The sequence below is a fragment of the Gigantopelta aegis genome, chromosome 15, assembly GCF_016097555.1.
Source record: "Gigantopelta aegis isolate Gae_Host chromosome 15, Gae_host_genome, whole genome shotgun sequence".
Lineage (NCBI taxonomy): Eukaryota > Metazoa > Mollusca > Gastropoda > Neomphalida > Peltospiridae > Gigantopelta > Gigantopelta aegis.
Window position 1 is genome coordinate 26,196,930 of NC_054713.1, and position 26,662 is coordinate 26,223,591.

General features: G+C 37.7%; 1 protein-coding gene across 1 annotated transcript; it reads right to left on the minus strand.

The window, feature by feature from the left end:
• Positions 1-9,325: 9,325 nt before the first annotated feature.
• Positions 9,326-26,662, minus strand: LOC121390648 (receptor-interacting serine/threonine-protein kinase 1-like). The gene is made up of 6 exons (XM_041522511.1): positions 26,588-26,662; positions 21,734-21,818; positions 20,189-20,279; positions 19,882-20,067; positions 14,564-14,638; positions 9,326-10,864 (listed from the first exon to the last, which is right to left on the minus strand). Exons 2-6 carry the CDS (start codon positions 21,758-21,760, stop codon positions 10,671-10,673), a joined length of 573 nt encoding a protein of 190 aa, XP_041378445.1. The 5' UTR covers positions 21,761-21,818; positions 26,588-26,662; the 3' UTR covers positions 9,326-10,670.

The window sequence follows — 26,662 nt, forward strand, 5'->3', positions numbered from 1 at the left end:
CTTAGGTAACAAATTTTTATAGACACCTGTAAGGCCCAAAATCCAAGATGGCCACCGTCACTCATGGAAAATACAGAAAATGGCATATCTCTGGAACTACTTGACCAACTTCGATGATGTTAGACTCTATTGTAGGGTTTTCAAACATGCCTGATAATCTGGAATATGTTTCAGGTCGATAGTAGGTCAAGGTCATGCAAGAAGGTCACGGTAAAGGTAATTTTTGACTGGTTTCAAGTCGATTGGAGGTCAAAGGCATGCAGTAAAGTCAAAACAAAGGTCAACATATGAACATTCAATAAAATCAAATTATAACAATTAGGTCATGTTACATTTTTTTTAAATTACAGCATAATACTAGAATACAAACGTACAAACACCAAGGAGGCACATGTATATATATATATATATATATATATATATATATATATATATATATATATATATATATATATATATATATATATATATATATATATATATATATATATATATACAGAAGTTCAGCTTCAAGGTCAAAATCTGAATACAAATAAGCAAATAGAAGTAATTACCAATAGTGAACTGCACTGTATGTCAGGCAACCTATTTAATTTTGTCCTGAAACACCTACAGGGAGATACACAGACAACACATTGAATAAGATTAAATTTGGGCGAATGTTTTTTTTTTTAAAGTTTGATTCTTTAAACATACATATACAACACATCTATCGTGGAACATACCATGTTGAACACTTAGTGAGTTAAATCAGTGGTACACAATCTTCTGATAGTGTCATCCTTGTTCATCCTCCTGCAACAGTCATACATCATCTTCATCTTCATCTGCTATCATCCTGTAGTCAGGAAGGTTGCTGCAATCGGAATTGTGGCATTTGCAGAGAGCAGTGCAGAGGAGGTTGTTCTTATTGCATGAGCAGTGACCCTTGCAAGATTTCTTGCAACCACATTTGATCAGTTCCAAGACGGCAACTGGTGCTGGTTTGTAGAGACACCGGACTGGGACATACTCGTCCCCGGCAAGCATCCTGGTGGAGTATGTCCTCCTTCGCAGCTTCCGATATCAGCACTGATGACACGATGCTCTTCAGTGGTGTACCCACGATGAAGGGGTTACCTTCGGAGTGGAACTGGTTGGAATCCCTCAGCTTCAGTGCATTCCTCGTTGAGCGTAGGGCGATGTCGCCAGACAGCTGATAATGCTGACCTGAAGAGTGGGAGGCAGTTGAGAAGCGGGGGAATCTACACAGCCAATCATTGACAACAGAGGTGATGTGTGGCAGTGTGATGATAACATGATCAAGTGAGACCTCATCTTGTGTAATGCCCACAAGATGACCAACCCCTTTCAACTCCTTGATCTTCTGCTAAAGAGCTTGATCTACAAACAGTGCAGTGAAGGGCGAGTCAGACTTTTTCACACAGAAGTTTCCCTCCTTTAGTGCCTTCCATGTTATCGGGTCATCATTTTCAAGCTGGTTCATTTGGGCAAGGTGGACAGTCATCAGGCCAGCATAGCGGAACAGGTCATGAAGTACTGGATCTGAACATCCATTGCTGCCAGATATGTTTAATTTCTGTGCGAAATTTCCCAATCTCATAAATACACACAGGCATATTTCTGCACTGAGAGTCAAAAATGACCTTTACCTACTATCGACCTGAAACATATTCCAGATTATCAGGCATGTTTGAAGACCATACAATAGAGTCTAACATCATTGAAGTTGGTCAAGTAGTTCCAGAGATATGCCATTTTCTGTATTGTCCATGAGTGACGGCGGTCATCTTGGATTTTGGGCCTTACAGGTGTCTAAAAAATTGTTACCTAAGATTTCTGTTTAGTTCATACCCAAATGAAGTCAAATCAATCACTATCTCACTTTGGGCATCCGATTCCTACGGGACTGTGAAATCCATACATGGTGGTCTGCACTATTAAACATACATATTGTTTTAATTCTTCACCATTTCCTAGAAGTGAATATGTGAGCCATAACTTGTGTCACAATTAGGAACTATAGCCGATGATTAATGAATCAATGTGCTCTAGTGGTGTCGTTACACAAAACAAACTTTTTTGGTGATTGTCGGGCACTTGTCGTATTATTGTACGAGACGGCCCCTGGAAGACGGAATGGCTGAGTGGGCGATCATGTGACGCAACGTCACGATATAGGTCGGCGAACTTAGAATTCTGCTGTCCGGAGTTTGCAGAAGCGTAGCTGAATGTGGGTGCTGTCGGGTTTCTTTCTGTAGTGTGTGTATTAGTGATTAATATCTGATTTTTTTTTTTAATCAAGAAACTCGAAAATGGTCGATGTAAATGCATTTGACGTCAAATATAGGACTGTTGTGGTATTAGAGCAGAAATCTTTGACTACTTTTTGGTGGTCGGCAATTGCCAAAAAATTACGTAGCTTGGTCTCTGACTGAAATGAGAGCGTTTTATGTCCAAATGTTGCCGGATATATGGCAATTTTGCCGCAAATGCCTGTTAACTCACAAGATCTGCCATTTCGTATGAAACATTTACAGGACTTAATGTACTATGCATGTACATTCCCATGGAAATCAATGTTAGATTTTCATGGGGCAGTGTTGATGGAGATTGAAAGGGGACGGAAAAATTGGAGCAGCTCTTTCATTGATTTAGATACACACATGTTCCATCAGAAGACAAGAACTGATGAACAGACATACACCAATCGTAGCAGACAGGAGCCTGGTACCAACAATTACCGGAAGCAACAATGGTTCTGTCAGAAATACCAAACAGGGGCATGCGAATTCAGCAAAAAAGAGCACTATGCTGTCGTAGGATTAGAAAGGATGTGGGTGCGACATTTTTGTGCTACTTGCTGGCTCTCTGCGAGACAGACATGGGAGCACCCAGAAACCAGCAAAGACTGTCCACACTTTCAAGAACATGCTGGCAAGAGCAAACAGGCTTGACTGGCGAATGATGACAAAGTCTTGTCGTGTCACAGTGATAAAGTTGACAGTACATACAATGTACAGGTATCGTTGTGTTGCTCTAGTGAAATTGACAGTATACCCACAATATCGTCTCGTCTCACTGGCAAAGTTGCCAGTGCACCCACATTCTCGTCTCGTCCCACTGGCAAAGTTGCCAGTGTCCCCACATTCTCGTCTCGTCTGAATAGTGAAGTTTCCACTGCACGCAAAGTTTCGTCACATAGTGCTGGTAAAGGTACCAGGATACAAACAGTTTCGTCACACGTCAAACTGCTCATGTAGTTTCATTAGAACCTCGTAAAGCTTACTTTCGGCCTACCACCACAGCAGGTAACATACATGACGGTACCTTAGACGCCATTAACAATCATAACACTGTATTCAGTTCGGGTGTGTATAATTTTGAAGGCTGCCGTTTACCTGTTTACAGTGCCTGGAACATACAGTACCTTCAACAACAGTTGTTAGGGTATACCGATGCTGTGGTTGCAGAGTTATTACAGTTTGGTTTCCCAATAGGGTATGATTCAACAGAAATGCCAAAATCGGAGAGCAGGACACATAAAGGTGCCTTGAACTACCCAGTTGAAGTAAACAGTTATTTGGGGACTGAGCTAACACTGGGAGCTACAATTGGACCATTTAGCTTGAACCCCCTACAGGCTAAGGTAACAGTGTCCCCGTTAAATACAGTCGACAAGGATCATGGGGCAAAACGATGAGTTATTTTAGATCTCAGATGGCCGAAAGGTTATGCAGTCAATGACGGCATAAACAAAGACTGGTACCTAGATGAAGAGGTGTGTCTCACCTACCCAACAGTTGAATCGCTGCTAGACATTATTCGCAACAAGGGACCAGGTTGTTTACTGTTTAAAAGAGATTTACGTCGTGCATATCGGACGAACACCCCCCCCCCCCCCCCCGAAGCAAATGGTCCGCTTTCAGTATTAAAACATACAGGTTTATAAATATGGAATTTCGGGTAGTGCAAAAACAAAATAGAAAAAGGTCCACTTGGTTCATATTCGACCCCCACCCCCACCCCCCACCCCCCAGGTCCAGATCACGCTACGCCCCTGTAAATGTGTTATATCAGAAGCTATATGTGAGCATCTGTTTGTGATAAAGATTCTTCAATAAAAATGTATTTTCTAGTAGTAGGTAAAATTATTTCCTATAATCATTTATGGGCATATAGATACAGATGTAGTCTTTAAATGTTAAAGCAAAATTTAATAAAAACATGATTTGCAATAGCTGTCATTATGCAACTTTGAGATAGCACCTTTAATACCGGTATAATAGATCACAAACTCAAAATGGTTCTTGACAGTTTTGCTCAAAAGTTACTTATAAATGTCTAAAAAAAATTAGTTTTGGAGAGGAATTGCGGTAAACCATCCAGGGGCGTAGCGTGATCTGGACCGGTGGGGGTGGGGGTGGGGGGGGTGGGGGGGGGGGGGGGGGGGGGGGTTCGAATATGAACCAAGTGGACATTTTTCTATTTTGTTTTTGCACCACCCGAAACCCCATATTTATAAACCTGTATGTTTTAGTACTGAAAGCGGACCATTTGCTTCAGCGAGGGGAGGGGGAGGGGGGTGTTCGTCCGACCCCCCCCCCCCAGCAGTAGGCTTGACGGCCATGGCCTGCCACTCGCTGCCATCTTAATAATAGCGTTAGAAAATTTACTGTCTGAACTGGGATTCGATCCAGCAACCTACGGCACATCCTAACTTAGCAAACGAACCTCGTTCCAGGTCCCTTCACACCTGCATGGAAGTCAATAATCAAAATGTCTGAGTAATGACCTGGGACCGTGGTAATGGTTTTTCCCGGAAATGGATATATGACTGGCACACAGGTGCATAAATACTATAGTTTGATCAGAAGCAAATGTTTTGTGTTTTCTCTCAATAATATATAAATATATATATATATATATATATATATATATATATATATATATATATATATATATATATATATATATATGTTCTGTTACACCACCAACTACTTGAATATATTTCTGACAAATATGCCTTATTTATACCTCACAGCGGTGATAGATTCTATTAGTCTAGGTAGGGCAGAAATACATACAATTGTTCATTAGTAATTTTGAAAATCTATACAATTTTAAAGCAAAAACTATTAGGCTAACATTGTGCAACATTGATCACGCAACTTTAAGGCGCTCATTACTCGCGTTCGACAATGTGGTGAACCCCACTGAGACTCGGTAACACAGACACATCTGTAAGCTTGCGCATACACGCTCGACGTGCAAAACAATTTTTATAAATGGGCACTTGAACATTTTGAGGGCACTTAAAAAAATTGGGGGGAACGTGTCCCCCTGGTCCCCCCCCACCCCGCCCACCCCCCACCCCGGATCCGCCACTGACACTGTTCATTTACCATTCTTCGTGATTATAGTTTGGTATATAAACCTTCGGACCATTGGACTTTCGGACTATAGAGCTGTAACCGCGAATGTAGGCCTATTGACCAGTAGGCCTAATCATGTTTACATTTTCACAAATTTGCACAAGCAGGCTAATGAAACGATGTTACAAAAAAAATTTAAAAAAAATAATAAACAAAATATATATATATACGTATAGATATATATATATATATATATATATATATATATATATATATATATATATTTTTTTTTTTTACGAAATTAATTATGGCAGGGCTGCGATAATCAGAGGCATGGTGGCAACAAACATCAGTGAAACACAAAATTGGGGCAGGATGCAACGACTTCTATTTATTGCTACTAGAACACTTCATTCAGGTGGTTTTATAGCAGAACAGAACAGAACAGAACAGAACTGAACTTTATTACACTCAGGCCGTTATGCAACGGCGTAAGAGGAACATACATATTTTGATTTTGACAAGATGGTTAACAAGGATACAAATAATAAGAATACATTGCTTGGTACATATATGAATAGAAATACAAATACAGTACATGACATTACATTATAAAGGTGCGTGTATTAATAATATAAATACATGATATTACATCATAGAGATATGTGTATTAACAATATAGATGCATTCTGCGATGTAACAAAGTAGAGGTATATTGTAAATATAATTATTCAGAAAATTTCAGTTACAACTGTGTACTTTATAATTATTGATATTACAATATATAGATATAAATAAAATAAATAAATAATAATAATACAAATTAAATTTTCATGAAATAACAATAAGACATAAAATAATGTAATACGATTTAAAATATATCAAGTATAGTTGTATGTTGACCTTTAGTTTCATTTACTGGTTAATGTATGGTAATTTTGGTTGTTGTTTGGGTATTGTCGTTGTTATGGGCGTTTAAATACTTGAAAAATTATATTCATGAATTTAGCTAATTTTTTTAGTGTGCTTATTCTTTTACTGCTCATAAGTTCTCTAAATTTATATATATTTGGTCGTATATAATAATATGGACGTAACCATTCTTTCCGGGTACTATTGAAAAAACTACATACAAATAAATAATGAATGGTAAAGAAGATAGATAGCATTATGTGAATTTGTGGCTTCATCCCCCTGGGGTTCATTCATTTGATATTCCCATCATGATGATCCCGTTTTAAAGGCGCAGACCCATGTTTCAGCCCATTTAATTAATCTACAAATCTGCAACACACAGTTGGATAAGTTATAACAAAGAGAAGGTAAAGTATACATGTTTAAACAGGGAAATACCGTCTAAAAATAACTAGAACTTGTATCGATAACCATAACTTAGAAGAACGTGCATTTTGTAAATTATGAAAAATGCATATTGGGGTATTACAAACAGCTGGATGACCAGAACCACTTCTCCTGTACTCAAATTAATATTCTAAATAATAAAATGTAAGTACTTCTAATTTAAATTATCAAAAATGTCTTTAATAGAAAGAAAAAAAAGTGTCTTAGTGTCTAAAAACCAGGATTTTTCACTTTACGGCAAATGGTAGTTTTACTATTAGAGTAGCAGACAATGGGAGGTCAGTTCTATTGTCTACACTGATTGACTAAATTTCATTTAAATTTTCGCTCTTATATCCAGTTAACGTTTAAGCACACACCTCAGCTGTCGGGCCGTCTGTCCAGGATAGTGGGTTAGTGGTTAGTGAGAGGGGTAAAAAAAAAGGTGTAGTAGTCGTTAAAACTCGCTCTGGGTGGGATCCGGTACCAGGCTGCAAACTCGGTACCTACTAGCCTTATGTCCGATGGCTTAACCACGACACCACCTAGGTCGGTTCCAACTACAGACACTGTTACTGGAGTTGATGCCAAACATATTGAAGGGATTTCGTAAATTATAAGTAAGCATGAAAGTAATCACCGATTACTATTGCGATTACATGACATTCTCAAACATTGTAATCTGATTGAACAAGGTGGTCTTTGTGGAAGCCAAGCAACGTTATGACATACATTTACTGTGCACTAAAGAAATACGGAAAGGGATGTTTAACACCTCAGCATATTTTAAACAACATATATGAGCATGTACACACACACGTGCCACATATATACATATTGTTGTTTCCAAGCGACAATTACTGACGTAATAATCCCATCACCTCAACATGCCTGTCAACAAATGAAACAAAAACTAATGACATATGGAAAGAAAGAAAGAAAGAAGTGTTTTATTTAACGACGCACTCAACACATTTTTATTTACGGTTATATGGCGTCAGACATATGGTTAAGGACCACACAGATTTTGAGAGGAAACCCGCTGTCGCCACTACATGGGCTACTCTTCCGATTGGCAGCAAGGGATCTTTTATTTGCGCTTCCCACAGGCAGGATAGCACAAACCATGGCCTTTGTTGAACCAGTTATGGATCACTGGTCGGTGCAAGTGGTTTACACCTACCCATTGAGCCTTGCGGAGCACTCACTCGGGTTTTGGAGTCGGTATCTGGATTAAAAATCCCATGCCTCGACTGGGATCCGAACCCAGTACCTACCAGCCTGTAGACCGATGGCCTGCCACGACGCCACCGAGGCAGGTAAAAAATGACATATGGAGACTTCCGGAAAACTACATACGCATACATTTATTTTTGATCAGTTGATGTTTATGGCCACACCATGTTAAAACTACCAGTTCTAACCGGATCACCGAAGTTAAGCAACTTGGGGCCTGGTAACTTGGAACACGTGGTGGTGGAGGGGGGAGGTCTATTAATGAAAGGTTGCATGGTTTTTGTTTGCTTAGGCTGTAGTGGTGTCGTTAAAAAAAACATTTTAAGCAAGGACTCTTTTTATATGCACCATCCCAGACAGGATAGCGCACCCATGTTCTTTGATATACCAGTCGTGGTGCACTGCCTGGAATGTGAAATTTAAATGACTTGGTCTTAAAGACATGTCATACCTCAATGTTTATTTGCTGAATTACTAACACCATTTTTAATTATAGTGAATTAGTATTTGCAAGTTGGAATATTTAGTTTGAAAACATGGAGTCAAATTTGAGTTCTCTTGCTCAAATGAAAAAGAAAAGGAACATTTGTTTAACAACACCTCAGCACATTGTAAACAACAGGTATTTGGTAACAAACAAATGGTCATTTCAACACTTGGTTGTGTGACGTCTAAGCACCTAACAAATTAACTCGTCTAGGAATACAGGTCACAATAATAAGTGCACACAATCAACAAACAAATGGACAAAATAGAAATATTTTAATCCCACAAATTTACATATTATATAAAATGATACTTACATGTATGGCAGGAAGGAAATGTTTTATTTAACGACACACTCAACACATTTTATTTACAGTTATATGGCGTTGGACATATGGTTAAGGACTACACAGATACTGAGAGAGGAAACCCGCTGTCACCACTTCATGGACTACTCTTTTCGATTATCATTTATATGCACCATCTCAAAGACAGGATAACACATACCACAGCCTTTGATATACCAGTTGTGGTGCACTGGCTGGAGTGGGAAATAGCCCAATGGGCACACCGACATGTATGGCAATGAAAAAGTCACCAACACTTTCACACATCCAAAGTTAAAGTTTGTTTCGTTTAACAACACCACTAGAGCACATTGATTTATTAATCATTGGCCATTGGAAGTTTGTTTTGTTTAATGACACCACATTGATTTATTAATCATCGGCTATTGGATATAAAACATATGGTCATTTTGACACAGTCATAGAGAGCAAACCCGATACATTTTTTTATTGGTAGCAAGGGATCTTTTATATGCACCATCCCACAGACAGGATAGCACATACCACAGCTTTTGATATACCAGTCGTGGTGCACTGGCTGGAATGAGAAATAGCACAATGGGCACACCGATGGGTATCGATCCTAGACCAACCACAAATCAAGCGAGTGCCTTACCACTGGGCTACGTCCCGCCTGCGGCTATTGGATGTCAAACATTTGGCATTTCTGACACATATAATAGCATTATTACAACTGTTAAGAATCAAAGCAAAGAAATATATATATAGGAATCAAACCAAAGGGATACACACTATATAAAGGGAATCCTGTTGGCTCGAAACCTGTCTGTGCTCGAGAAAGTGTTCATCCCATCAGGTAGTTTGACCTAACCATTCGGTCAACAATGTGCAAGTGTAACTCAGGATTTACTTTTTGGTTCAAGCTTTGCAGTGTATTTGACTCAATGAGATATTCTACTGTACATACGAATCAAAAGCAAAGGAATGAATCAAACCAAAGGAATATACAGTAAAACTCTCCGTCAGGACACAAGTCGTCTGGTCTCCAGCTCAACCAGATTTAGCCAATTGACCGACTGACAAAACAGTACCTGCGCTCTCCTTAAATAACTCTGAGGAGCAGGTGCAGCCAGTTTTTACCTTCCAGACACACACTGTTTTTCCTGTGAAAGTAAAGCGGTTACTTCTGTGGCTGACATATCGGTTACCAATTTCACCCAACTGCCAAGTATTAATTGCAATTTATTCATCAATAAAGGTACACTATCTATATTTTGATAGTTCATAGTTTCATTGCCATAATACTGAATCACATCATAGCCGAGAGACAGGGTGAAAACCTGCTGCCACCACATAGTGTAATACTACCGAATGTGCAGCAAGGGATCTTCTATATGTACTTTTTCCTAGATAAGACGGTACACACCATGGCAGTTGATACACTAGTTGTTGGGAGTTGATCGAGGGCGATCAATCCTACATGTACAACCTGTCACACCTCAGACAAGTGCTGTCACCGAGCTACACCCAACCCTGAGGCACACATCTAAGGGGGGATGCTGCAGGGGAACATCCCTCCATCCTCCCCAACCTGAAGTGCCCTCCAAATCCTGTTATACTCAATGTATATAATCAATTTTGTCTATTCAGTAGTACTATCGAATATTTTAGTTCTTAGCTGATTGGGCATTTTGGGGGAGATAACCATATTGATGATGCATATTACTGCACAATGGAATTCTTCACATGCCCCTTTTCACGTTGCATCCCTCCCTAACAAAATCCTGTATCTGCCCTTGAAGTGTCATTAGACTTGCTAATGATGAAACTGACTTCATCAACTCAATGAGTAAGTTGTCAAAAGGGCAAACACTAGTGTGTGAAAGCATGTCCCTGTCATCAAAATGTGGCTTAACTTGTCATTTCATGGCTGCAAGTTTTTTAACAAAGGTTTCAAGTTGGACTCCTCCAGTGCACATGCTATAGTTGAGACTGATGGGTCCACGCTGTCTTTCTTCCACCGAAGCAGTAGCCGATAGATAACTTCTGGAGTCCCCCCACTCCGAGAGTTCTCACATTCATGGTCCATGTCAGCATCGTCAATACCCAACTTGCGCACTGAAAAAACACAACACAATGCAAGAATTCTGTGGAATTTAATGTCTTGCCTAAGATAAACTAAGTCAGTTAATAAAAAAAATAATAATATGTGAGAATTTAGTTTTTCACAAAATAAAAAATAAACTAAATTAAAAACAATTAACTTAATAATTTTATAAACCTTTGCATTGAGATAAACATACATGTATGTGAACAGATGCAACTATAAACCGAGTTCAATGATCTAAGACTTACAGTTTGTAACAAACAGACCTAAAATGTTTGTTTTGTTTACAGAAACTACTAGAGCAAATTGAGAAGAAAAAAAAAATGTTTTATTTAACGACGCACTCAACACATTGTATTTACGGTTATATGGCGTCAGACATATTGTTAAGGACCACACAGATATTGAGAGAGGAAACCCGCTGTCGCTACTTCATGGGCTACTCTTTTCGATTAGCAGCAAGGGATCTTTTATATGCACCATTCCACAGACAGGGTAGTACATACCACAGCCTTTGATATACCAGTCATGGTGCACTGGCTGGAACAAGAAATGGGCCCACCGACAGGTATCGATCCCACACCGACCATGCATCAAGTGAGCGCTATACCACTCGGCTATGTTTTGCACTCAGATCAAATTGATATACTAGTATTAGTTATCGGCTTATGGATGTCAAACATTTGGTACTTCATACACATACTTTTTAAACTAATAGTGCTCAAGGAATCGTTTATATGGCATGCGCCTTTCCACAGTTACAGGCGAGAGGTAGCCCAGTGGTAAAGCGCTTGCCTGATTTGTGGTCGGTTTCGGGCAAATCCCACGTAGCAGTGTTAACTTGGTGTGTAGCCGAGTGGTTAACCTGTAGGAATCCCCTGTTGGTTCGAGGAGAAAGAATCACTTCCTGGAGAGGGATGTAAAACTGTTGTGTATTTTATTGTAAATAGGAGGCGGGACGTACAGTGGTAGAAAGGTTTACATTCAATAGCCAAATATTAATATATCAATATGCTATAGTGGTGTCATTGAAAAAACAACCTTTAACTTCACCCAAATTAGTCGTGCTGTACTGAGCAACCACCTCACACCTTACTATTACCGTAAACCACTGTATTGAGCAGTGACCTCGCACTGTACTATTACCATACACTACTGTATTGAGTAGTCACCTCACACCTTACTATTAATGTAAACCACTATATTGAGCAACCACCTCACACCTTACTATTATGGTAAACCACTGCATTGAGCAACCACCTCACACTGTACTATTACCATAAACCACTGCATTGAGCAGTCACCTCGCACCTTACTATTACCATAAACCACTGTATTGAGCAACCACCTTACTATTACCATAATAAGCAGTCAACTCGAAATTACTATTACCGAAAAGCACTGCATTGAGCAGTCACCTCGTACATGTTTATTACTGCAAACCACTGCATTGAGCAGTGATCTCGCACCTTACTATTATTGTAAACCACTGCATTGAGCAGTGACCTCGTACTTTACTATTACTGTAAACCATTGCACTGAGCAGTGATCTCGCACCTTACTATTATTGTAAACCACTTCATTGAGCAGTGACCTCGCACCTTACTATTACTGTAAACCACTGCATTGAGCAGTGACCTCGTACTTTACTATTACTGTAAACCACTGCATTGAGCAGTGACCTCGTACTTTACTATTACTGTAAACCACTGCATTGAGCAGTGACCTCGTACTTTACTATTACTGTAAACCACTGCATTGAGCAGTGACCTCGCACCTTACTATTACTGTAAACCACTTCATTGAGCAGTGATCTCGCACCTTACTATTACTGTAAACCACTGCATTGAGCAGTGACCTCGTACTTTACTATTACTGTAAACCACTGTATTGAGCAGTGATCTCGCACCTTACTATTACTGTAAACCACTGCATTGAGCAGTGACCTCGTACCTTACTATTACTGTAAACCACTGCATTGAGCAGTGACCTCGTACTTTACTATTACTGTAAACCACTGCATTGAGCAGTGACCTCGCACCTTACTATTATTGTAAACCACTTCAATGAGCAGTGACCTCACACCCTACTATTAGTGTAAACCACTGCATTGAGCAGTGACCTCGCACCTTACTATTACCGTAAACCACTGCATTGAGCAGTGACCCTGCATATTATTATTACTGTAAACAACTGTATTGAGCAGTGACCTCACATCTTACTATTACCGTAAACCACTGCACTGAGCAGTGACCCTGCATATTATTACTGTAAACCACTGTATTGAGCAACCACCTAGCACCTTACTATTACCATAATAAGCAGTCACCTCACACTTTACTATTACCGAAAACCACTGCATTGAGCAGTCACCTCGTACATGTTTATTACTGTAAACCACTGCATTGAGCAGTGACCTAGCACCTTACTATTACCATAAACCACTGCACTGAGCAGTGGCCCTGCATATTATTATTACTGTAAACCACTGCATTGAGCAGTGACCTCGCACCTTACTATTACCGTAAACCACTGCACTGAGCAGTGACCTCGCACTGTACTATTACCGTAAACCACTGCATTGAGCAGTGACCCTGCATATTATTATTACTGTAGACCACTGTATTGAGCAGTGACCTCGCATCTTACTATTACCGTAAACTACTGCAATGAGCAGTGACCCTGCATATTATTACTGTAAACCACTGTATTGAGCAGTGACCTAGCACCTTACTATTACCATAAACCACTGCACTGAGCAGTGGCCCTGCATATTATTATTACTGTAAACCACTGCATTGAGCAGTGACCTCGCACCTTACTATTACCGTAAACCACTGCACTGAGCAGTGACCTCGCACTGTACTATTACTGTAAACCACTGCATTGAGCAGTGACCTAGCACCTTACTATTACCATAAACCACTGCACTGAGCAGTGGCCCTGCATATTATTATTACTGTAAACCACTGCATTGAGCAGTGACCTCGCACCTTACTATTACCGTAAACCACTGCACTGAGCAGTGACCTCGCACTGTACTATTACCGTAAACCACTGCATTGAGCAGTGACCCTGCATATTATTATTACTGTAAACCACTGCATTGAGCAGTGACCTCGCACCTTACTATTACCGTAAACCACTGCACTGAGCAGTGACCTCGCACTGTACTATTACCGTAAACCACTGCATTGAGCAGTGACCCTGCATATTATTATTACTGTAAACCACTGTATTGAGCAGTGACCTCGCATCTTACTATTACCGTAAACTACTGCAATGAGCAGTGACCCTGCATATTATTACTGTAAACCACTGCATTGAGCAGTGACCTCGCACCTTACTATTACTGTAAACCACTGCATTGAGCAGTGACCTCGCACTTTACTATTACTGTAAACCACTGCATTGAGCAGTGATCTCGCACCTTACTATTATTGTAAACCACTTCATTACGCAGTGACCTAGCACCTTACTATTACCATAAACCACTGCATTGAGCAATGACCCTGCATATTATTATTACTGTAAACCACTGCATTGAGCAGTCACCTCACACCTTATTATTACTGTAAACCACTGTATTGAGCAGTGACCTTGCACCTTGCTATTACCGTAAACCACTTTGGGTAACTGCTTAGCACAGTTGACTATATCATATTTATTTTCAGTCGTACATGAAAAACAGTAAAAGTAAACATATTTACAAAATCTCCTCCATGATCCCCCAATTTGGTGTGACAAATTTCGAAGATCTTCTTCTGTTATTGTTCGTGTTGATTCTAAAATAATGGAAAACAGAAAAATTATTATAAGGTATACTGAAGTCTTATGATCTGTTGCTACAAAGGCCTACAGGTAATAAACATGTCACAAGGTTGCTTTTTATACATGGCAATTAACATAATATACATAATCCACACAGACTGTCTGAAACGGACTACATGAACATTTGTCACTACTAACCCTCCCAAACGCTGCAAATGCCGACTACCGCAGACGTTTTTATTCTCTGCGACATTTGTTTTGCTGTGGACTATATCGGAATTGTTTTTCAAGATGTATTTTTTCATTATTGTTAAAAATGAAATATACTTTTTGAACTGAAAACAGATTAAAGTAAATATTAAAACAGTAACTGCACCGATATTGCTAAGTATCTGAATCTCAGCACAATTGGGCATGGTCGAAAATACATGTAAATTACCCATTCCAACTAGGTCATTGAACTCTGTTGACTGTTCATAACACATGCATTGCAGGGACCAATGGATTGTAGGGGGGTGAAAGCTTATTCACTATTGAACCGTGGCTATGGTATAGTACATTTTTATTTTCCGTACAATGTTCAACATACATAAAGTGTTATGGTCAGCCTGATGATAAATTATTTGTAGATAAGCATATTTGCCAATAGTTTAATAAAATTTTCTCTGTCATATATATTGACAAAATATTCATGTACTACCCTTTTCTGGTGCCGAGTGGCCTAAACCAAAAAACACAAACTTTACTGAGTTACTTGGGTTTGGGAGGGGGAGGGACACAGGGGGAATTTGGTCTTGGTGTCAGATTTCCTAATAGAAATTATGCCGTTATTAAAGAAAACTATTTAAATTCTATATCGCATTAAGTATATTCTGACACTTTGATGCAATATAATTAAAAGGTGAAAATTTAACTGGTACATTACTACGGACTCACTATGGACTGATTACGCTGTACTCGATAAATTGTCATTGGCAAACAAAACAAATAATAAACTCGTGATTCAGATTTACTCACAATCCAGATTTGGAAACATGTTAATGGTAAAACTGCCTTGTTTTTGCCTTGATCATTTTCTTAATTGCAGGGGTTGCCCTCCTTCCCCAACAAAATTAAATCACGAGGATCTGAGACACTTTTTTCTGTAATGTGTTGCAAGTTGATATGCTAGTTTCAGAGATAGTTACAGAATTCTAAAATGTTACACTCTCTTGTTTGGTTAAATGTTAAATAGTAGTGCTAATTGATTTACAAAATGTCACTAATCAAAATTTAATAAACAAAATGTTTTCCATGGATCATTACATACCTCAAGGTAATTACATGTAATATTCTCAAAGTGTATCTTGATGAACTACACAAAAATATAAAATAAAACAGGGCTATAGCCCTGGGTTCCTATTTTTGTTTGCCAAACAGGCCCATAACCAGGATATTGAGGGATGGGGGGTAGTTTAGGCTTACAAATTGACGAATACTGAAAAAAAAGTCACCAACCCCCCCCCCCCCCACTGGCTATGGGCCTGCCAAAATATTTGCCAATCTTCAATTTCTTTCGCCAATTTAAATATGTATTCACCAATTACATTTTGGCCACAGGTCTACCACACTATATGTGGTGGCAGCAGGTTTCCTTCTGTGTGTGGAGGGTTATTTATTAGGATAATAGTTTTGATTTGGAGTGGGGGTATTCTTAAAGGCGCTCAATCACAGATTTAGTGGGCCTTATTTCTCTAAATATGGATTATAAATGACAATTACATTAATTTGGAATACCAAACCTCGCTATTGTATCACCGAAAATATTTAATTGAACTACGACTCAGGGATTCCCATGACAACCTGTGAGCAGCTTCATTTTTTTAAATTGGAACTCTTTTATCAGGAGATTAAAACATACACCAAAACCGAGTATTGATGAGGCTATATATACGACAGCCATGTAAAATACCTTTGAATTTTATATACAGTGCACAACCACCGTGCATAGAGACTTTAAAATAATTTAAAATATATTATTTCTTGACAAAAAAAAACCACAACAAAAAACGGCGAATACGCTGAAATAAATAATAAATAGTTGGAACATAAACTCACAATTTTTGTTTATTATCATTATTTTTTTTTTTTTTTTTTTTTTTTTTATTATTAAATTTTTTCATTACTGTGTGATTTTTTTGGTTTATTTTTTTATGGAGTTATTGTACACAGAACCACTGCTGGCGTGTCTGCAGGAATTTTAGCAAGAGGGGTCTAGACTGAGGTGAGCAACGTTTACAAGGGGTGACACACTCCCACAGACAATTATCGGGGGAAAAAAACAGAAAAACTAAATTTGTTTAAGCAAGCGATTATTATTTATTTTTATTTTATTAATTTTTGTAGGGGGGGAGGAGAGGGGGGGGCGAGGGTTATTTTGTTGTTTACTTAGTTTTTTTTTTTTTTTTTTTTTTTTTTTTTTTTTTTTTACGGAACTCCGTACAAGTACCACTGCAGATGCGTGTGCAGGGATTTTAGCATGGGGAGGGGGATATACATGGAGGCGAGCGAAGTTTACGGTGAGGTGTCGAGACATGTTCTCTGAAAAATGTATCAAAAAAAAAAATTGCTTGTGCAAGGAGATGGGTATGTGCCTGCACAAACAAAAAAACATTGTGACACAATCATTTTTGCTGAATACACACAATGTCCTGTGTTACTAGAAAATGAAGCTTTGTCTATTTGTTTACTAGTACATTGATTACAATGTCGTGTCAATAAAATTTACCTCATTAACCTCATTAATGTGCATCTAATTTGCAGTTTTCGAACGTAAAAACATGGCTTGTGCCCTCTCCCATATATACATTACGGTATCTGCAGGTATTTAAAAATATTATAGAGATGTTTTTCAACTATACCGTTACTATACGGATAGTGATGGGTCACCACTTTGAGTGTGTTTGGTGACGCACTAGCAATTTGCTTCCAGTTGTTTACGATTAAACGGCCTGCTATATGTAATACAGGTCGTGGCTAATATATAATTTAAAATAATAATAATAATAATAATACTGAGAATGCCACCATATTTAAGTCACTAACCGCACCGATCTGCGAAACTAGCTAAACTGTTAGTAGTGTTACCGAATCATAGTTATTTATTATACATATCTGTAACAATAATGGCACATTGATGGTTCGAAAACAGATTTATAACACATTTCCTTCCGACTGCTTCCAGTTACAATCCCCCGCTATTCATATATATAGTAGCAGGGTAAAATGGGTGTGGCGCCATACCCAAATTTTATTGCAGATTTAAAAAATTTAAGTTAACCGTTTGACAAAATTAAAGACTCTTTATTATTACTGTATAATTTTTATAACCCTAATCCTACACCTAACCCATTTTATTTCCCATACCCCCTATCGACTGCAAACACATTGTAAATATTTAATTTCATAGCACCATACCTAAAATTTTCTTTCCAGCATAAACACTGAGTAGGTGTCTATGGAAAACGTACACACAAGGGTCTGCTAGATTCATATTCAACCCCCATTCCCCTGTTTGTATGTATTCCTCCTGTTCCAAGTGGTTTGGTAATATGGATCAATCAAATACTTATTTATCGCCTATATGCATTTTTGCTGTTTATAGGCAGCCCTCGTTAGTGGAGACCATATACATGTACACGGCCGTTGTATATATAGCCACTTTGTATATAAACACTGCCTAGTTCACAGTATTCTTTAAAAATGTAATAATTCCTATCCCAAACCAGCTGTAATTACTCATGAGGTTATGGCATATTTTATAAATAATAAATCTGACAAAGTGAAAAATGAATGCGGCGTTTAGATTTTTCCGTGTACAACAGACAACAAATTTACCTGTACATGCAAAGGCCTAACTAGTCGGGATCGTCGCTGTTTAAAATGCTTCTATTGCTAAAATAAATTAATGTATACACTTATTATCATTCAGTACATGTTTATATAATTTTTTTATAATTTATCTTCATTGTTTTTCTTTCGATTTACCCTACGTCACAGAGGATGGTCAAGTGTTCTCGTTACACGAGCTTGGCAAATCATTTTAACACTGCGGTTATTTGGGGGTTGCCCATCACGTGACCAAAAAAATAATACGTCATTCCTCTTCATTCCAAATAGCCGTTATTTTTTCCTGTATTATGTACCGTCGACATAATTCAATTTTCTTTTTTTTATAAAATATCAGTAATAAGTGGGTTATGGTAGTTATGTAGATGGTTAAATAAAGTACTTTTAGTGACAAATCAAATGTGTATATTTTCAGATAATACTTTGTTAGATCATTAATTAGGTTAACCATCCGTGACAGAGCGCCTTTAAGGTTTTGTGTAAGTGGGAACCAGGAAAACATTTCGCAGCACTAATATTAATGAAGTGAGCTGCAAGTCAAGACAGACATTATATTGTTTAAAACCATACACAGAAGGAAATCTGCTGCCACCGCATAGGCTATGCCTAAAAACCCCAGCAAATGATCTTTTATATGTGCTTGGCCATGCATAGAACAGTACCAGGACACACCACTGTCTTTGTATAAGCCGTAACAGTTTTGAAGATTACCAAAAAGTGCACACTCTGTAATGTAAGTTTACAGTATTAAATTGTAAACAATATGTCTTGTCTTCATATTACCGGCCTCGGTGGCATCGTGGTTAGGCCATCGGTCTACAGGCTGGTAGGTACTGGGTTCGGATCCCAGTCGAGGCATGGGATTTTTAATCCAGATACCGACTCCAAACCGTGAGTGAGTGTTCCGCAAGGCTCAATGGGTAGGTGTAAACCATTTGCACCGACCAGTGATCCATAACTGGTTCAACAAAGGCCATGGTTTGTGCTATCCTGCCTGTGGGAAGCGCAAATAAAAGATCCCTTGCTGCCTGTCATAAAAGAGTAGCCTATGTGGCGACAGCGGGTTTCCTGTAAAAAACAGTGTCAGAATGACCATATGTTTGACGTCCAATAGCTGATAATAAGATAAAAAAAAATCAATGTGCTCTAGTGGTGTCGTTAAATAAAACAAACTTTACTTTTCATAAGGTTCAAAACTATTAATATGAGTACTTCATTTATTTTTTTTATTGGGGAAATGGGGGATTTGCGACAATAAATTGTCACGAATTGACTCATTTTCATTAAATTGTGAAAATTGGTCCTGCGAAAATAAAGACCTAGATCATCCCTCAGTCTTGACTCACATCCTCCCTCTGTCTTGACTCACGTTTTAAATCATCAGCTGCCTTACGCTGGTCACTATCTTGATCACAATCATCTTCCTCTTCATCACTGTCTGATGACAAGTCAGGCTCCACTATGCCATGGTAGTGCATATGCACCAGATTGTTGTATCCTATCTGTAAGATGGAATCTTTTATTTCTAGATTATTCTGAATAATTGGTGTGCCTCCTGGAAGAAGAAGAAATTTTATCCTATAATCATAATAAATTTCAATTGACAAAATATGACATCTAGATAACTTTCTATATTTTCTGGTAATTAAAAAGAGAAAGAGAAAAATATTTCCAACCTGAATTATTAGACTTGCTACCATCATCAGGATCCAATTTCAAATCCATGGAGAATGTCAGATTAGGTACATAGTACACTGGTCCTTGATTCTGCAAACAGAAATAAATACTGTTAAGACAAACCTAGTTCATCAAGAAAACATTGATGTAACCCTGGTGGTATGTCTAGATTTATTTTGATGAACTAAGACATATTGTTATTCAAATTACTCTTCAATTACACCTATAATTCTGACATACTATTTAGAAACAAAGCTAGTAACTAAACCAAAATTTTGTCATTTATGTCAAAAATGCCATAACGTGACGTCATTCGAAGTAACCAACCAATAAACAACAATATTATCTCCATTTCGCTACCAAGTTCCAGCCAAGTTTAAACATTTTTTTTTTTTTTTTTTATCCCACTGCCCTCTTTCCTTTCTCTACTTTTTGAATTCGATCTCATTTCTTCCCAATCTGGCAATTCCTCCTATCTTTCAACTTCTTTCAGTGTCCACCTCCACATCCCAGTCCTAGTCTCTCCAACCGTGACAGGTGCTTGTCTCTTGTAGCTATCTGTGCCACACACATGCCATTCCCCATCAGCTTTTAGCTGTGGGCTTAGTCTGACCACTTCGAGGAGTGTTCAGTAGTTACTTCTGGCATTGTTAAGAGGCACTTAATTGTAACCACCTACTATGCACCCCTACTAGTTACCCGCAGTCATTAGTGCCGTAGGTCAGACCAGCTTTATTAGCAGCAGAGGACGAGGATGCCAGGTGGGTGCAGGGAAATACACAGAGACTGCACCCGTCGAGGAAGTTCTAAATTTAACTACAAAAATTATAGTGGATGAATTGTCCAAGAACAATTTTTGGTTGTGGACGAATCGTCTGAAGTTCAATAGTGGACAAATTTTTAGTGGATGATTCGTCTGTGGACGGAACGTCCAGAGGACGAATCATCTGCATCCCGTTCAAATAAGCATATTTCAAAGAGGGGAGGCTTATTTTTGCCAGAATTAAATGAAAATGATATTTGAAACAATATGAGATGTCAGTTTATTACATAATAAATGAAATAATGTATTTAAAGGTGTTATGGGCCATAGGATTTTTCTCCCTTGGTAGACCCACTAGGATTTTTGTCATTGCATACATATACATACATGTGTTCCACAAATGGTATATCAAAGGCAGTTGTATATGAATTTGATATCCTATCAGTGGAAAATGCTTACAAATGATTCAAATTGGTTAGTCAGTAACTTACCCATATGTAAACAAGTTTATTTTGTCATTCTTTAGACTAAATGTCACATTTTATATTCTAATAGCTTTTGTCACAATTAAGTACATTATATACACACCTAATACAAAATGTAGCTGTTGATTAGAAATGTCTTTATGCGGGGAATGTTCTGTTCTTAAAATTCTTATTAGAGGCAGTTGCTAATCAATTTGAACTTGAATAACATCTACAGTTTAATTTTTTAGAATTGTATAGCAATGTTTGAAGCGTGCTTGGTGAATCACAACGCGAATGTCACATCCATTATATACCTTTTGATTCATACTGCAACAGCTCATCAGCTGGTAGTCAAATGCATTCTGCACCCACTCGGTCCTACTCTTGTATTCATTTATCCTGGTGGAACAAAAAAAAGCTTGGGTTTACAACATTCACAGGGTTGAAAATTAGCAGTCGCCCGGTTGCCCGTGGCGACCTTTATTGGCTATGGGCGACTAAGAATATTACCAAGGTAGTCCGTCAGATGACCATCGATATTAGGGTCTGGCAAGTGTGGTACCAGTTAAAAAACAAAGACACTGAAACTGAATCGAATGTGACAAAACACATCGCCTCTGTGTTGGCGCGAACTACAGCAGCAGAAGACATAGAACATGCTCTATATTTTAACAGCGCCAGATTCAGCTTTTGTGGCTTTGGGCCGGGTCTCCTGAAAATAGAGCTCAAAATGTATTGAAGACACTGCATGTATTTTTTAAATCTAGAAGTCGTCGGCTTATTAGAATGGACTGGATACGCCATAATTATCTAGTAGAGCTACTATTTGACAATTGTTATTCAATGTTATGGTAAAAAGGAATCACATTTAATTAGCTTAAATTATTCTGGGACAAAATCAAAATCTATCTTGTAGTTTTAACTCACACTAACGTACCGGCCTCGGTGGCGTCTACAGGCTGGTGTAGGTACTGGGTTCGGATATAGGCATGGGACAAACCGACTCCAACAATGCTACCTGTTCCACTTACTACAACCCAGGACTTATTCCAAAGGTAAAAGATCCGTTCTGTCTGATTGTCGTTGTAAATAAAATGTGTTGAGTGCGATAAATAACAATTTACTACAGTTCCGTTAACTGATTGTCGTTGTCGATATTGTTTTAAATTAAGCGATTTGTATTTAATAAGAACATATCCAATCTAAAGTCTTGACAGCAAGACTTGCATAATGACATAACTGTCCAAATATTACTGTAACAAACAATACGTACACCGTTATGCTATGTAATATAATAACTAAGTACATTGTATATTTTGGTAAAATGTTTGGGGTTATTTTACAGATTTATTTTTCTTTTGATATTTATTTTATTAGCAGCCTACTAATGTAGCATTTACAATATCCAAATTAAACGCACACGTGTGCGTGCTTTGTCCATTCCCGAGGAAATCCGATACTGGAGATTGTACCCCTTCTTGCATCGCCACAAAGAGGACTGCCACCCCGAGACCAGGTTTATATACTAAAGCACGCGCAGTTCTACCTTTATTCTCTTTGTATTGCATTATTTGCTTTTACTTCAGAGACAATGCAAGTCAAGCTGTATACCTCGGCTTTTGTTTTCACCCCTGTATTAAAAATGAGATTTAATCATAATAATTTAATGGTAATTTGTAAAGAATTATTTTTATTTATACTGGATTTCTTTATCTTTTTAAAAAAAATATTGAGTTGGTATGGGTTTAAAACTTGATAACATGTTTTATATGAATTTTAACTGTATTCATTATGAAGTTGCATGCCAATTTACCGGTTTCCTTTTGAAGGAAACAGACTATATACGGTGAGCACATGATTATTATTCAACAAAGAATTTCTAGTCTTGATTTTTACTGTGCATTTAAATTACAATGGAGGGCTAGTTGAATTTGAGAAGGGCCAGTAAAATGTGTTTTCAACTGGCCCTACTGGCGACCATTGTTTTTTTTAAATTTTCAACCCTGCATTCATGGGGTGGGACGTAGCCCAGTGGTAAAGCGCTCGCTTGATGCAAGGTCGGTCTAGAATCTATCCCCGTCAGTGTGCTCATTGGGTCATTTCTCATTCCAGCCAGTGCACCATGACTGGTATATCAAAGGCAGTGATATATATATATATATATATATATATATATATATATATATATATATATATATATATATATATATATATATATATATATATATGATAATCTTACATTTTCAGTGCAATCGAAGTATGTGGTATTTTTCAGATCACATACTTTAAGAATTTGATAACTTTGCAAATTAGATGTAAATTAGTCGAGGTCTCAGCACTAGGTTTATTGACATTTAAGCAAACGTACTTGGGTGACACTCCATGATTGACGTATGCATTCATAGTCATCAAATAAAAACATTTCAATGGCAATTTGACACTGAAAGCTGTCCAGCATGCAGAAAACAAAAAACAATAGCCATAACTTTATTTTGATGTAAGGACATCCAAAATGATGTCATTCGAGTTTGACGTCATTTCCATTCAAAAATACACATATTCTTACGTCATTTGAATATCTAGTAATGGCGGACTGGAATTAAAGTTGTGTGTACAGTTTACAAAAACACATTGTATTAAGCTTGACCTTATATGATAAAGAGATTATTACTCTCCTGTATTTCGGTATCGTCAATATCATATATTAGGAATAAAAATAATGTATTATGCTCGCCAGAGGCTTGCATAATACAATTTTTATTCCTAATATATGATATTGACGATACCGAAAAACACTCTGGTAATAACCTCTATATATATATATGTGCTATCCTATTTGTGGTAAAGTGCATATAAAAGATCCCTTGCTACTAATGGATAAATGTAGTGGGTTTTCTAAGACTACATGTCAAAATAACCAGATATTTAACATCCAATAACCGATGATTAATAAATAAATGTGCTCTAGTGGTGTCAAACAAAACAAACTTCTCAGAAATATGTGCGTTTTTTTTTAAATATAAAAAATGCATTTTGTGGAATTAGAAACACCAGGATGAGAGGGTATACACTTGGGATTGCTTTTTGACTGTGCATTTAAATTACAATGGAGGGCTAGTTGAATTTGAGAAGCCAGGGTGAGTCATGTCAGCACTTTGACCCGCACATGCAATTTTTTAATAGCCCCCCCCCAAAATGTTTTAAGAAAAAAAGTATTGTATTTGGCAGATCAGTTTTAATGGGCTTACACAACTCGGTTCTAAAGTGTATTGATGTTTATAAAGAAGTTGTTGTTATGCAAATAGCAAACATTTTATTATTAATATTATTTCTACCCTTCAAATGAGCACTAAATTGGCTGAACATTAAGCAGCAAAGTTTCCCATGTGAGCATCAAGATAAATATGAGTAAAGTCACACGTTTCGGAAGCTGAAACATTTAGTGGATTAGAATAAAGCCAGAACTTTTCAAAACAAAACTGTTCAGTGTTTTATCAAAACATATATGTTTATATGTTTGCTTGTTGTGCTTATTTATAAAAAAAACCCTTATAAATATTGAGTCAAAGGTGTAGCCAGGATTTTATAAGGGGGAGCACCCACACTGTCTACAAGTCGTGTTTTGGGGCAACTGCCAAATATAAAAGGTGATTCGGGGAGGGGGCAAGAGGCGTGATCGGAGATAGGGGGTTATCATGTCCCCTCCTGGTTAACCCATTGTAATGAGTGGGTTAAGTTCAATCTTAATTTATTTGCTTAATTTAACCTTGTGCATTTTTAGGACTGTCTGAATGTTACCACATTCAGCAAATTTATCTATCTAGATAAAACAAATTCTCATTCCGTTGTAGCAAAGGCCATGGTATGTGCTATCCTATCTGTGGGATAGTGCATATAAAAGATCCCTTGCTTCCCAATGGAAAACTGTAGCAGTTTCATCTCTAAGACTATATGTCAAAATTACCAAATGTTTGACATCCAATAGCCAGGGGCGGATTATGCTTTAGGTAAGGGTGGGGTGGGTTTCTGAAATAATATGTAAATGTTTATAATTTGAAATTATAAATTTTACGTGGACATCAGTTTAGATCTATGTGGTGGGGTTATTTTTTTTAGCTGAAGGGGGGTTTCCATGCAACTGGGAAACCCCCCATAATTCGCCCCTGAATAGCCGATGATTACTAAATCAATATGCTCTAGTGGTGTTAAACAAAACAAACAAACTATAAAACACATAAAATTTTTAAAGGTTTATCTAGATATTAAAAACCCACACATTCAAAATATAGTTACAAGCTCGTAGGAACCGGGGTACCAGGAGGGGAGGTGGTTGTCCCACATTTTGTTTCGTCCTACTCCATATATACTATATATAAAGAAAAAATCGAGTTTGTGCCCCCCCCCCCCCCCCCCCCCCCATTAGTCTGTGCCGTCCCTGTGAATGTAACAGATGTGTATTTACTTTACCCATGCAAGTTGCAGGTCCATGTCAACGATGTGAAATTTAGGGCGAACCAACCCTGGGTGAACGGGACTAAGGGCGAAATAACACCGGGTTTGAATCGGTTTCAGGGTGAAACAACTTTAAATCGAATCAAAGATATGGCAGATAATATGATATTAGTGTGTACACATGCAAACACAGTTTGTTGAATTCAATTTATACAATATACTCTAGAAACAATGGTGGAACTAAGTATTTGTTTTTGTTTCAAATTTGCTAAATTAGTCCCGTCCCTGTTTTCTGTAAATAATTTCTGTTTGGCTTGACCTATGAAGAAAAGTAAAAGTGTATTTTTGTCTGCAATATACAAATTAATCGGCTCAGAAATAAAATAATTTGTAGTAAATTTCATCGTATGGAAACAAAAGGCGTTCCCTATGGGACGGACTATAGGTTATTATTAGTTCACTAAGGTGAACATCTACAGTCCGTTTTTAACATTTTGACATTTATTGGGCCTCCGATAAACATAGTTACATAATTTGATAACAATATCGTGCCAGTCTCTGCCAGAGACGTTTATCTTGATGGGTCTCGGTTATTATTAGAAATTATATATCAATACAAACGGAAACATATCGATTATTTCAATTAAAATATTACTGTATATACAATACATAAGTATTCAAACATTCTAAATATAAATTGCACACAAAAAACCTACAGAAAGTGTGGGAAAAAAGATTAGTAATCTCACGCAATCTTGTTCTGGGATTTCCCAGCTTTCGCGCACTGCTCC